The sequence below is a fragment of the Patiria miniata genome, unplaced genomic scaffold (genome assembly GCF_015706575.1).
Source record: "Patiria miniata isolate m_02_andy unplaced genomic scaffold, ASM1570657v1 HiC_scaffold_7, whole genome shotgun sequence".
NCBI lineage: Eukaryota > Metazoa > Echinodermata > Asteroidea > Valvatida > Asterinidae > Patiria > Patiria miniata.
The window spans coordinates 32,156,561-32,169,839 of NW_024037074.1; the positions used below are offsets into that span (position 1 = coordinate 32,156,561).

Below are 13,279 nucleotides of genomic sequence, written 5' to 3' on the forward strand. Positions count from 1 at the left end.
AAATGTCCAATGCACATATTCTTATCATATATTTTATACGCATGCCAAAATTTCACACAAATTATGCCACCTGCGATACAATCTCCCAATGCTGCTGGAAAGGTGGATTCCTCGTCTGCGTCTGCGTATGAAGTGTGCGGAGACGGGACAAATTAAATTTGCTCCTTTCAAGATTCCTGCCAGGGAACCTTGTGCTGAATCAATTTCATGTAAAAGTAATTTGAAAACCAGATTATTTTCGAGACGCAAGGTCAGTGGTGGCGTAAGGAACAGGATTCGCCAGCTGCGAAAACCATCTTCCTGCTGTTTTTTTTTTCTTCTTCTTCTTTTATCATTTCCATCCTCTCGGGAAAAAACAAACCTGTCATCCATTCAATTTTGTTCTACTCTTGCTTCTGATATTTAATAATTAAAGCTGTCTTACTGGTCCAGCGGTCAATAATAGGCAGGAAAATTTCCCCTGGGAAGTACAAAGAAAGTTGCAGCTTTTGTCAGTGATGCAGGCACGGCTAGGAAAAAAAATTAATTCCGAATGCACTTTTCGAAAATTGCAGATGGAGTTCCCGCCCTTTTCAAAATTCTGGATGCGGGATTGGAATGCGCGGGAAAATGGACTACCCAATTAATCGCGCTGGTTTACTGTACATCCACTCAGTGATGAAGAGCACGGAGGTTGATTGCTTGATGCGTGGACATAATTGAGCAGGGTACCAGCGTGTTTATTGGGACATCTCATGGAGCGCGTCCCCCAATCAGACAATGTATGCAACTAGGTAAAGTGAGTTAGAACAGACAGGCCCGCAACTGCCACAGCAAATGCTCCAGCCAAATCAACCCTGTTTTTCCCCCACCTCTTATAGTCGGTCAAAGAGTCATCGGGCTGAACTTCCCAAAACTCGCTTTGTATGGATTGCGTGGGCGTCTCCTGTCCTGGGGAATGATTGACTTCAATCGGAACGAAATCAACTGGAATCCAGCTCATTTTATGCACATTTCTTATCCTCCTTTTTGGTTGATGAAATGCCATATAACTGCAACCGACATACATGTATATAGCTTTAGATGAGTGTTATCGCATGACCTTATCACGTTACACCCAATTATACGTTCCTGTGTTTCTGTCCCTTGCAATTTCAACCTAAGCACTGGTTACTCCGGCGTGGACTCCGATTATTCGCAAGGTGAATTTCAACCTATCTCTCGGAAATGGTCACACGAATTGCCCCGCACAAGGTCGAAGACTTCCCCTATGCGTTTCTGCTATTTTCAAAAGCATTGATAATCTATGCATGATTTGATGATTTGCACACGGCCTTGATTCGTTCACACGTGCGTTAATCTTTTACCTTACTTAAAAAAAAACAAGGATATTCTTACGTGGGTTAAAAAAACTTGTCCAGTGTATGTTATTCCCCCGATTCCACAATAAGAATGTTGTTATTTGTATAGGCCTATGTATTAAACAACACCCTCTTTTGTCATGGGTTGTTAATATTCCACGATATTAACTTGGGATATTATTTCGAATGATTGTATACCAGCGTAGATCTTGTGGAGCCTTCGATATTCAAAACAGTGACACCGATACCGGCTAAACAATGACTTCACCCGCGTCCGCAACTCACCATACCAGCTAAACAGTGACTTCATCCGCGTCCGCAACTCATGGATATTAAAATGGCCAAGGCAGGACCTACATACATAATCTCTTCGCCTGTAAATCGAGACCTTTCAATGGGTGACGTCACAGTAGATGTTCAACCCAGGCAGGTGTGTTATTGATGGCGGTATCAGGTTGAAACAGCCGTAGGGGCTGGAAGGAAACACCACGGATAATAGCTCGAACTATTTCCCATGAGGTCTAGGCAGCGCAGAGAATTTGGCCTCATCCATTTTTAAGCACCCAGCACCCCCTCCTTCTTTTTCGTATATCTGCGCAAGCGGAACGAGTCAGTGAGAACGTGATCATGTTAGGCTACTATACGAGAACGAGACAACACAGGCCACACATTATTTTCTTTTCCCGAAGGGTTTTCCCATGGTTGCGCAGCTATCTGCAAGCAGGAGCGCGCCCAACTATAAAAAAGAAGAGTATATTAGCCGCACGCGAGGATTTCACAGTCTAATTGAAGGGCACATTTCGGTAAAGCCAAGTTGGAAGTGGGGTAACTTGCTCAAGATGCTTAAAGCCGGACAGGAGCCGCTTGAGGGCGCTCCTGTTACCTTGTTCCTGTCTATCTAAATGATTGTAGTCAATGCATACACATGTTTTGATATTGTCCCGGTCATATTTTAACCGTTTTAGTTTGTGACGATTCTATTAGCGATCAGGAAACCCCGTGTCGCAAAACAATGCCCTGCCGCACAAACAAATACTTAGAATCGACACTTTAGTAATTCACCCCTTCTGATCGTTTTCGCAGATTTTTTTCCTGGTCATTTAAAGAGCATGCTTGTACTGGATACCTTTTGAAGGTCAGCAGGAAGATTCATCGAAATGTTAATTGTATCCAATGAATAAATATCTAAACACTGTGCCTGCCGCTGGAGGGCGCCACATCCCCTTTCCAAATAAAATCAAGATGGCGGCCGGACGTACCTTTCGCACACGTGAAGAATCCAACTGGCTATAATCCATAACGTGACAGTGAAGACCAAGAGCACTGTTCCGGGACATATTGTCATGAGAGTCTTCAGCACGAACCGCGTGTTGAAGTTGATCCGGTTGAGGGCGCCTATGCTCCGGGAGGAGGCGTCCGTAAAGAGTTTGCTGTGCAACAGCATGACCCGGCAAATCAGGTAGAGTCTGAGGAACATGGGGATGGACAAGAGGATGTCCACGTCGGCACGGGCCGTCCTGGGGTCGTGGGTGTAAGCAAACTCGGCCACCCATTTGAAAAAGTAGTTGCCCGGCACCGGGTGGATGACACACACAAAGAGTTCACAGGTGATGAGGGAGATCCGGGACCACGTCATCGCTATCCGCCATTCGTCAGCACAGTTGTCCACCAAGAAAAGCTACGGGAACAAAAAATATATAAAACAAGTCATTTCTTTAGGCTCTTACGTTTTCAAAATGGTCGACAAATGAAAATAGTGATTGAAAGAAGCTCTGTTTATATCTTAAATCCCCATATGGTGTTAAACTGAAAAAGCGATTTGTTGAAAGAGGTTGCGTTGTGAAATAAGCTTGATGGCCAAGAAAGATATCGCAGTGACTTTGGAAACAGGAATGGCACCTAGATGAGGATGAAAAAAAACTTAGTGAAAGAGGCTGCGATCCGAAAATAACATGGCGAGAATAAAATGGTCACAGATCAATGTGGCAAGCAACGCTCAGGGTGAACAAACTCCTTAATAATTCAGCCAGGCACCTCCTTGACTAGACACGAGGCTTGTGTATGGTTATGCAAACATTCTCGCACTCCGGCAGATTCCCGCTGAATTCCTTGTCACTCCGGCTAAGACAACAACACTCGGGGTCTAAAAACGATCGACAACCGCGCGCGCGCCCGCCTGCGAATGCAAATTCCCGCGAATAAGAAGACGCCATGATAGCTTTTTCTTCATTGCGTTAAACATGGTGGAATAAACGGTCGCGAGTGAGAAAGCCAGCGCTAGGAAAACAAGTCATTAGCGACAATTGGGTGCCTGTTATCTGTCCATTTTGGAATTATTGTCGATTGGTATTTACGGAAGGGAATTATTCAATTGGTGACGAATTGAGTGCCCGAGCGTGCACTGTAGCTAGCTACCACTACACAGTGAAGATTTGAGAACACACCAAGCCTTGCGATCCTAGAAAGAGTACTGTTGGACTCGAACGTCTACCATCGTATTTACATTCAAACACACCTAAAAGTCCTTATTGCTAGGAATGGAGTATACATCCCATTCTTATCAAACATTTCAATTAATTCAAATAATTTGAAAATGTTGATGTGATACCCAGGTAATTCAGCCACATTTTCTGACGATTCAACGTGTCTATTCCTTTCCTCAGGCGTTTTTTCCCCTTCTAACTTTTCAGTGACAGCCTACCAAGGTGCACTTTAAACAAATAAGGATGTGAGTTTGCTTTTAATTTGTAGACATTTAGCAAACATTTTGAGAACCGTTTAAACGTTTAAATGTTTAGCCATTTCACACAGGCTGACGCCTGCCATATTGTCTGGACCGGCATGATTGACATGATAAAGCCACAATGATTGACATAATAAATAGAGGGTAGTCACTAAAAACAAATGAAAACTGAACTACGTATATCCCGAACGTAATCAGGCACTGCGGTGCTTCTACGGTTTTGTAAATTATTAAAGTAGGTTTGAAAACATCGTTAATTATTTATGCTGTGTATGTTTAACTCAAAGGAAGATCGCGTGAACGTAGGTCCCTTTTTTATAATTCGGGTTTCGTTTGAGCGTTTTGGATAATTTGTACACGGGTTTAGACTTGTTGGGTTTAAACGTTTAAACGTGTAAATGTCCCATCCTTACTTACAAACTCGGCACCATTCCCACGTTGGTGTAACTGTACGGGAAGTTTTAAAATCTTGGTTTCCTTTCGGTTCTGGTTTCATCACTGGTTTTAGAATCGTTCAGAATCCTTTAATGTCTCGTCGATGAAAAACTCTTAACTTGTGCCCAATAATACAGCATTTAAGATTCCTTTGGCATACAAACAGACCTATTTATTCAGATGGAGTTCCCTTATAGCCGGGGCCGGATATAACTTGTAGTAAAGCCGAAACGAGGGCCAGGTTTCGAAAACCCCACATTTGTAAAATACAAGCATCCAAGCAAAGCTTGCTCCTCATATTTGATACCGCGATGATTCACTGCTATGACGTCAGACAGCGAGACGAACATGGCCGCATTGCCAAATCATAATGTGCGCGCTGGAAGATATATGTATGTCGTCACCATTGGCAAGACGCATTAGCCTGCACAAAAGATAGGCCTACCATAATCATCATCATTACGGTCACACAGTAATGTTGAACATACTTTACCAGACGCTAATAGTAGAGGCCTCCGGCAACACGACCCGATACAACCACGCACTGTGATACCGCACGAGACTGCACGCCTGTTTTTGTCTTTTTCTTTTTTGGTTCAAGATACATGGTGGTTAAAAAAAAGGACACCCACATTTGACAGCAATTTTCACCTATTTAATAAACTTATTTTGAATATTTTTTTCATATAGTAGTAAAGTACAGGCCTTGAACCATGCATGGTGAAAAAAGCTTAGTAAAAGTCGCAAAAATAGTGATATTATGCTAATTTGAATACAAGTCACCAAAATCAGCCTTGTCCACGGGTTATTCTATGTAAATTGGACGTTTTCGTAGTTCATAAAAGTTAAAAAACCTTCCCACCAAAATATATTTGCCCTGGTAACTTTTATTGAAGCTGTCCAATTATTCATGTCAGTGTTAAGATCATCTACTCAATGAGCTGTCGGCTTAAGTTCATTGTTGGATAACATTACATAACATAACAATCAAATTTCATGCCCTTTCAAATAAAGCTCCGATAGCTGAGCTCAGTCGAGCGAAGGGAATGTATACCTCCATGGACAAACAGGTTTCGCACATGAAATGTTCAAATTAGCATAGCTCAACGACAAAATGTGCAAATGCAACGATTTTTCGTAACATTTGCTTAAAGGCCAGTACTTTAATAGCCACTAATCGACAGCTAAAAATAATTTTTTAAAATAGGTGAAAATTGCTGTAAAATGTGGGTGTCCTTTTTTTTTTACCACCCTGCACATGAAGCGAAAAAAATGCTCAAAATATGAAGTAAGGTGCATAATAACTAACCTGTTTAACTTTTAGCTTAATCACTACTATACATTTTGAGAAACAGAGAAAACATGAGCAGATCTTTTGGGGGGCTCATATTATCTGAACACCGGTGTTTCCGGGAAACTATATACTAATTGTCCTTCAGGCCTTTCAGTCTCACATGCACCATTTGTTTGTTCTTTAAAAAGGTACATACAATATTTAGATGTAATGACTGATGAAATGAATCGGTCCAATGTTAATGATCTAGAGACCTGCATTTTTCATGAGCAGTGCAGTCTGAAGTAACATGAACCCATTTGGCTTATTTGATGGTCGCTAACATAGTACATGCATTAGTAATGGAGATGTACAATACTTGTACAATGTATATAGAAATGTAATACATGTACTTGTTTAATGAAAGGGCTCTGTAACACGAAGCTCACTATAGCCACAATGTCAATCTCCTCAAATAGTTCAAGAAAAATCCGAACGTCAACATTTTTCCTGAAGAAAAAAATATGACACTTTGGAAGTGAACATTATTGACCTTTGTAGTCGATATTCATAGACCACATTTTGAGACACTTGATATGCAGTCTCTGTTTTTATATAGATATATTTCCAATCGTATTTTTGGACTTAATATTTCATTGATACAGCAATCTCGAGTAGGGTGTCTTGCCTTCTTTGATGACAACTGCTTTTAATAATTGTCTATTTTTGGAAGAGATAGCTTAATAATAAAGAAATTTGAATTGCGACCTTTTGGGGCCTTCATTATTTCACCATGGATGGGCAGTCGTCGAATCAAAGGCTTCTTAGGAAAAAATGAGAGACAAACAACTCTCGTAAATTACAAAACTCAAATGATAAAATAAAAAGCCGTCATCTTTTTGTAAAAAGGTGAGTATTCAAGCATATTTAATTTCAAGTAAAATGTGAAATATTGCACGGAAATCTGCAGCGGTGTACAAACAACTGGAGGGCATACTGGAAAAATATAATTACAATATTTTGATTTAAAAAAAAAATTCAATTAATAAAAAAAGCAAGCCATTTTGTTGGAGGTTTGTCTTTTTTGTATTTGCTTTCGCGTGTTCAAAGGTGTCCTGACCTTCTCTTTATTATGTAGTGGATACAATCAGCACGTTTCAGTGTGTCCTTTTTACAGGAAATAATGAAGTCTTCACGACAGGAACACGTCCAGAGTCGATTTGATATGAATTACAACTCGTCATCGCGCACACCAATGCATCAATTTTCCAAAATGCTGTTTGCCCTTTTTTATTTCAAAATAAACAAAATTGTTAAATTATAAATCTTGTGGGCTGTGTGAATTTAGTGGATACAAAACACTCGTTCAGCTAAGATTAACCTGAAGTATTAATACATTGTGATATATTGTTCGTAACAAGCATCTTAAAAATTTTAAAACAAAAATATGATTTTCGCACAATAATATTTTTTTTTAAATACAAATATAACAAACAAACAAGCAAACAAAACATCCATAAAGTTTAATTTGTGTTTCAATATTTCTCGAAAAAAGTATACTTTTTAACATGATTGGTTTCTACAGCTAATACAGGGACAACAGTTAACGCGGTGTTCTTATTGTGACGGTTTTTGACACAAACGATCAACAACAAAACCTAGAACAGAGAGTTGTGCTTTGTGGTGAAGGAATTTTTTTTTATCTTCTTACTTTTCACAAGAGAACGCCTTTAATCAAAACAGGCGTAAAGAATTGCCGTCCTCGGATCTTAGCCAGGAAGCAATTGAACTCTTGCCTCTGGGTTGAGTCCAAGATTTTAAAGATCCAATACGCCTCTTGCCAAATCGCCGGATTATCCAAGCACCAATGAGTTCCGATTGGAATCAAACTTCACTCGGCGAATCTCAGCTTACGAGGGGGGAAAACCAAGCGAGTCCCAGGGTCGCCATGTTATTAAAACCGCTCGGCGCATTTCGCGCCGGCCGGCCCCTGTGACGTCATCGCAGGCCTCGACGTCACCGGCGTTAATGTCACAAAGTGCGCGCGTCTAGGGGCCCCGTTGCGAGCGTGTGGTACATGTCTTTCATCGATGCACTTCCCATAGGATTGGCATTCTACAGGCATCTCAACACTAATTACGCCAAAGTAATGGCCCCGTGCGTTTCCCGTTCAACATTTTGCTTCATAAGACTGGGGCATTATTGTTCTATGCACTTCCCTTAGCACGTCTGCGCTACTGGCATTGTAAATAATAGTTCACAACTAGCATTTGATACTTTTCCCCTGTGTTGCACTTTTCTTGATTAGCAATTTCACGCATGCTCAGTTCTGCGCGATGGGCAAGGACGGGACTTTTGCAGCAACCAAACGTAAAGTGCAGTAGGACCTTCACTCATGACTTTTGCTAGCTTGATTATAAGTTCCTATCACCTTTTGTCAATTCGTTTCAAATTTTGCTACAGACAGTCATGTGTTTAGTCATGAATTTAAATTTCCCGCCACTTAAATTGAAAAAAAAATGCACCATTTTGTTATCACAACTTGCTCGTTGACTCCGCAGCCCATAATGCGCCCTCTATCGGCAAGATTATGCCTTGGCGTCTAGTCCCCGCCTCTCAACTGTGTCCTACCATCAGACGCCATGCATAAGCCGATAACAGTGAGGCAATTATTATTAGTGCGCTATGAACGCATCCAGATGATTAGCTGTATGCGAAATTAATGGCTACCTTCGACCGTAACGCAGCATTATCACGCAAGCCTTCTCTCGGTAGACAACTCAGGGAGCCGGAGACAGCGACATGACAGATAGAACCAGCGGGCGAGATGAGATAATTTCACCCACAACTCCTCCGCGATAGCCCTCAGTGGTCTACTCTATTCCCGGAAATCCGTGTATATGCGATATATCGCCATGGTCTTCAACAATGCTTCACGTATAATCGCTAAGTAATTGGTTAATTTATTATAGGGTTTACCCAGAAAAGCTCAGGTTTACACCCATCTCTAAGTTCTTCGTCCCCAATTACATTGTACCAACAGGGCTGTACAATCTAGGTTACGATAGGTAATCGATATGCACATCTAGATATTATTTTACTAGATAGGCCTAGTTAAAGGCCGATGCTTCAAACAGGAAGTAAGTTGTGCTCATTCCGGAACTCTTCAGATGATAATCCGAGATATTGTCGCAACAGAAAACATAATGCGGTTTCTTTCAATCACAATGATGTACATAATCAAGTATCATAGTAAAAGGATAAATAGACACCATTTTATTTTGACAAACAGTTAATAATGAAACTATCAAAATATCATGACATATCCTACTGGACTGTAAACAAAATTAGTATGCCGCCATTTTCGAGAAAAAAAAAGAATTACCATCATTTTCTTGCGATGGTTAGGACAAAACCATCGAGCTTTCTAATAGAAACATTTGGGGAAACGGTTTACAGTTTTCTCAAAAAAAGTATATCTACTGAGCTGAAATTTTGAAAAGTAAGTTTTTTCTTAAAAACCTGCTTCGCATTTAATGTATCATTGTTCCTTGAATCGGCAAAAGCACACTTGATGGTGTCAATAACCTTTAAAGTAGAACCGTAAGCACCGAAATGATTTAAAAGCCTGCATCTGCTGCATAGGTTAACATTTTCATGAAGATTTGAAATAAATTGACAGCAATAATCACACCAGGAGCATGCAACTCCAACGCAGAAATTACTTTCTGCGGTACACAGCGTGCGCAGTTTTGGCGTCTTCCCGCCCGCCAGTCTTGTAATAACACACACCGGCCCCTGCTTCTGAAATTCTCCACATTCGGACGCCGACAACAGCCGGGTCTAATAATAGCACACGGTTGAGAATGACGTCATCGAGCGAGGGAACCCCGCCAGGGGGTTAGGAGGGAGAGAGAAAAAATACTGGGTATGACACAATGATTTGCGCGAGAAAAAAAATATCCACAGCCTTATTTTTCACTGGTGGCTCGGCCCGTGTAACTTAAAGCAGAACGCAAGGAGTTTTAGCGTTGGCAATTTGTATATTCGCCTTCACTGACATTTTTGGTCATAAATCATACATTTTTGTGCCAAGGCACAGGTGTTTAACTTCTACTGGTATTTGCAATGTTACAGAATCGTATCAGAGACATTTGGAATGGATTTCGTTTGAGGAAGTCCCATGTAATTTATTCCCTTGGACTTGAACTCCATAAATCTTCATTCCCGCTCAACTTCAAGCGCTGCATGCACAAAACGAATATTATAAACATGAACCTATAAGCTTCCTTTCAATCATTTTTGGTCGTGCATATTATTCACTGTGCCTGTTAGATATGTTCCTATAGACCTGAGACATAATGACGTCACGTTTTGTTTACATATGCGCTTTATTAAGGGAGCCAGGTGGAGACGAGAGCCACCAAGCTCCCATAAGAAAGTGCACATGTAAACAAAGCGTGATGTCATTATGTCTCACGGATTTTTTTTTTGTCGCCTTGAGGTCAAATTTGAAGGCGTTTTGGTATCTTCTCTTTGCCTTTTCGTACTTTCCTTTGATAACTGGAATTCCTAGTGGTAGAGAAATGATGAATAGGCTATTTAAATGCAGTAAAGGGACAGTATCGCACCCAATATGGCGGACAGAATGCTGTAGGCAAAACTAGACTCTGTTCAAGACCTCATGTTGTCTCTCCTCGGTGCACTCTCATGCATTATTCAATCAATTCCCTGCACAGTGCGGATAAGCGTGGCGAGAAATAGAGATTGTTCATAACGGGGTGTCTGGTTTTGGGCCCGCTACCTGCGCCTCGAGTAACTGTAAATAAAAGATTTCGAGGTATGCTATTGTTTGCAACAGCAGGTTGTGTTCATCAATTTCATAACCCAAAAAAAAGATGGCGGAAAATTCTGCTTACAACAACATCAAATTTATTGCAGTCTAATAAACTGTGTTAATGGCCAATATGATAGCGCTCATGAAATTGCAGGTGAGAGGTTTTTATTTTTTATGAAGTGTGTGGCCTATTTCAGTTCAATATTTTCCCTGAGTAGAGTCTGTCCCAAACAGGGCCCGCAACGTCAAATTCAATTTATTTTATACACACAATACATATCCAAGGATGATATTTTTATAAAGTCAGATTTTCTTCCCCTTACACTGGGGCATTCCACGAACGACAGAGTTATAAGTATTGATAGTTTGACGACTGTTTCATGAACTAATCATAAATATTAACATCCTGGCATTTCCTACTGAACCAAAACTCAATTCTTAGTTTTTACTAACTAATTTTTATCACAGTGGTCAAGCGATTGCAAGCTATGATTCCAAACAGAAAACGACAGGATTTTTTTTGTTTACTTGATAAAACACATTTAAATATTACAACACATTTTGCCAACAACATAAACGCTTTCTTCTATTTTTGTCCAGACGACAACACATCAAGACCATCTTATATTTAGGTTACCATGTCATTTCGTTTCGTTTCAGTTCCAGTGAAATTTGAAAGAGTCTCCATCTAAAATTCTGGACTTCACCAAACGCGGCCACGAGATGGAGTTACACTAAAACGTGCATCTGGAAAAAAAAAACAAATCCGTTCCTCTGAAATGTTTTAAATTAATGAGGCACCTTTTTTTAAGTAGAGGCCACAATTGGCGAAAAAATGGTGACATGGCGCCTTTAAGTACCTAGAGTAAGCAATATTTGAGAGATAAGACGCAAGTCGGCATTTTGGCAAAGAAAAAACTATTTAATAAAAGCTTCCTTCCAGACGAAATGAAAACATGGCCACAGGCAGTTAACGCTACTTCTGCTGTTCGGATGTCTCACATGTTGAAACCTCATCTTCTTGTTCGTACATTTTCTCAACATTCCGAAAGCTCTAGCAAGGTGGGGCTTTCACGCGGCTGTTTACCTTAACCTTTTAAATGAACGCCTGTATGATACGTCGTTTATGTAACGGATATGAAGACAACTTGACCGCACGCGCACACATGTTCAGAGAAAATGTCAGGAACAGCGAGCAGCAGACTTTTATATTAAAACTCTTCAGGCACGTTCGCAACATGAAACATGCGCGTCTGGGTATCACGCGAAGCCGCGCGGCGCTCGCTAGGCATGGCGCGTGGGCCCCTTTCGTTGGCCACGACGGGACGCCCGCGAGCAAGGAAAATACAGGAAATTGCTACTAATTTGCAGGACACTTCAGACAGCAAATTCTATCTGGCTGCCTGCAACATCAACGCTCTCTCGCCCGGAAAGCAATTACGAGCGACCTGCACGACGAAAGAAAGGCGCGAATAGAAAACACATTCGCACTTTGACGGGGGAGCAAATCAATGTTTTCTGTTTCCATGTTCGTGCAATGTTTAATAAGGATCCCCCTATAGCTTTATGATGTCTTGAATGTCACCCTGGCATGTCTCTGTCCGACGGGGCCATCCAATCGTGCTTGATGCACGGATTTCCATCCCAGTACGCAGGTGTTCCTTAATGGGAAATCTGCTTCTATCATCCCATCATGCACACAAAAAATGAAGGTAGATGGTACACGTATAGGACATATTGAGCAAAATCTGCAAAATACCAATCTCGGATACGTTCAACTCTAATAGACTATCATTAATCAACATTATCAGCTTTCAAAAAGTCAATGATTCGATTTGCAGCAAAGTCTGAAATTCTGCCATATTATACAGAGAAATTTAACAGTTTTTGTTTCATTGAGAAAAGGTATTGTAATACTAAGAGAAAAGTTGTAGGGTTCGAAGTATGCTACAATGTTACAACCAAAACAAAAATCATCCCATACATGAGCTATCTCGATTCTGCAGCTCCTCCTAATTATAATGTTAATGCTCACCAAAACTTTAATTGAAAATGACAGGGCCACTTTTTTTCAGATCCGTAGACAATTATGATTTGACGAGCAGCGCACCGAATCTATTTATTTTTGCTAAATCTACCTCGATTTGACATTCTGTTGCTTTTTAGTTCCGAAACATTTTTACAACGTAAGTCGTTCTGGATGATAATCCAACTCAATGTTTGGATTATCAAACGGTCTTGATGACAGTTTAAAATGAATTGAAGATATCATTAAATTTCACAAAGTAATGATTGTACCGTAAAAGAAAAAAAATACAGTGATAAAAACTCCTCATTTCAGTTCTTGTTATTAATCCAAGAGTCTGGAAAATCCCACAATCCAAATCTTAGGGTATTTTTGGCTGCTTTAAATTAGCCTCGGACGGAATGACAAAGTCCAACTGCAATCCATTTCCTTGCCATCATTAATAATACTTTACTGCTGCCGTGCCCCTCTCGCTGCACTTTATTGGCGAAGTTATCAATCACACCCGCTGGCTCAATCGAACGGAAAAGACAAACCTCTACATCAAAATAAAAACACGCAGATCTCCATATAGAGCACTGCACTGGGCAGGGTTGTTATCACATAACTATAGCGATCTAGGTCA

The 13,279-nt window shown here is 40.6% G+C and overlaps 1 protein-coding gene across 2 annotated transcripts in view; it reads right to left on the reverse strand.

Moving 5' to 3' along the window:
- LOC119744920 (small conductance calcium-activated potassium channel protein 2-like) overlaps window positions 1–13,279 on the reverse strand; it is an 89,876-nt gene that overhangs the window by 43,154 nt on the left and 33,443 nt on the right. For both annotated transcript variants that reach the window (XM_038221121.1, XM_038221119.1), the window contains exon 3: window positions 2,600–3,018. In XM_038221121.1, the coding sequence (XP_038077049.1) occupies window positions 2,600–3,018 (419 nt within the window). The remainder of the gene's footprint in view (window positions 1–2,599; window positions 3,019–13,279) is intronic.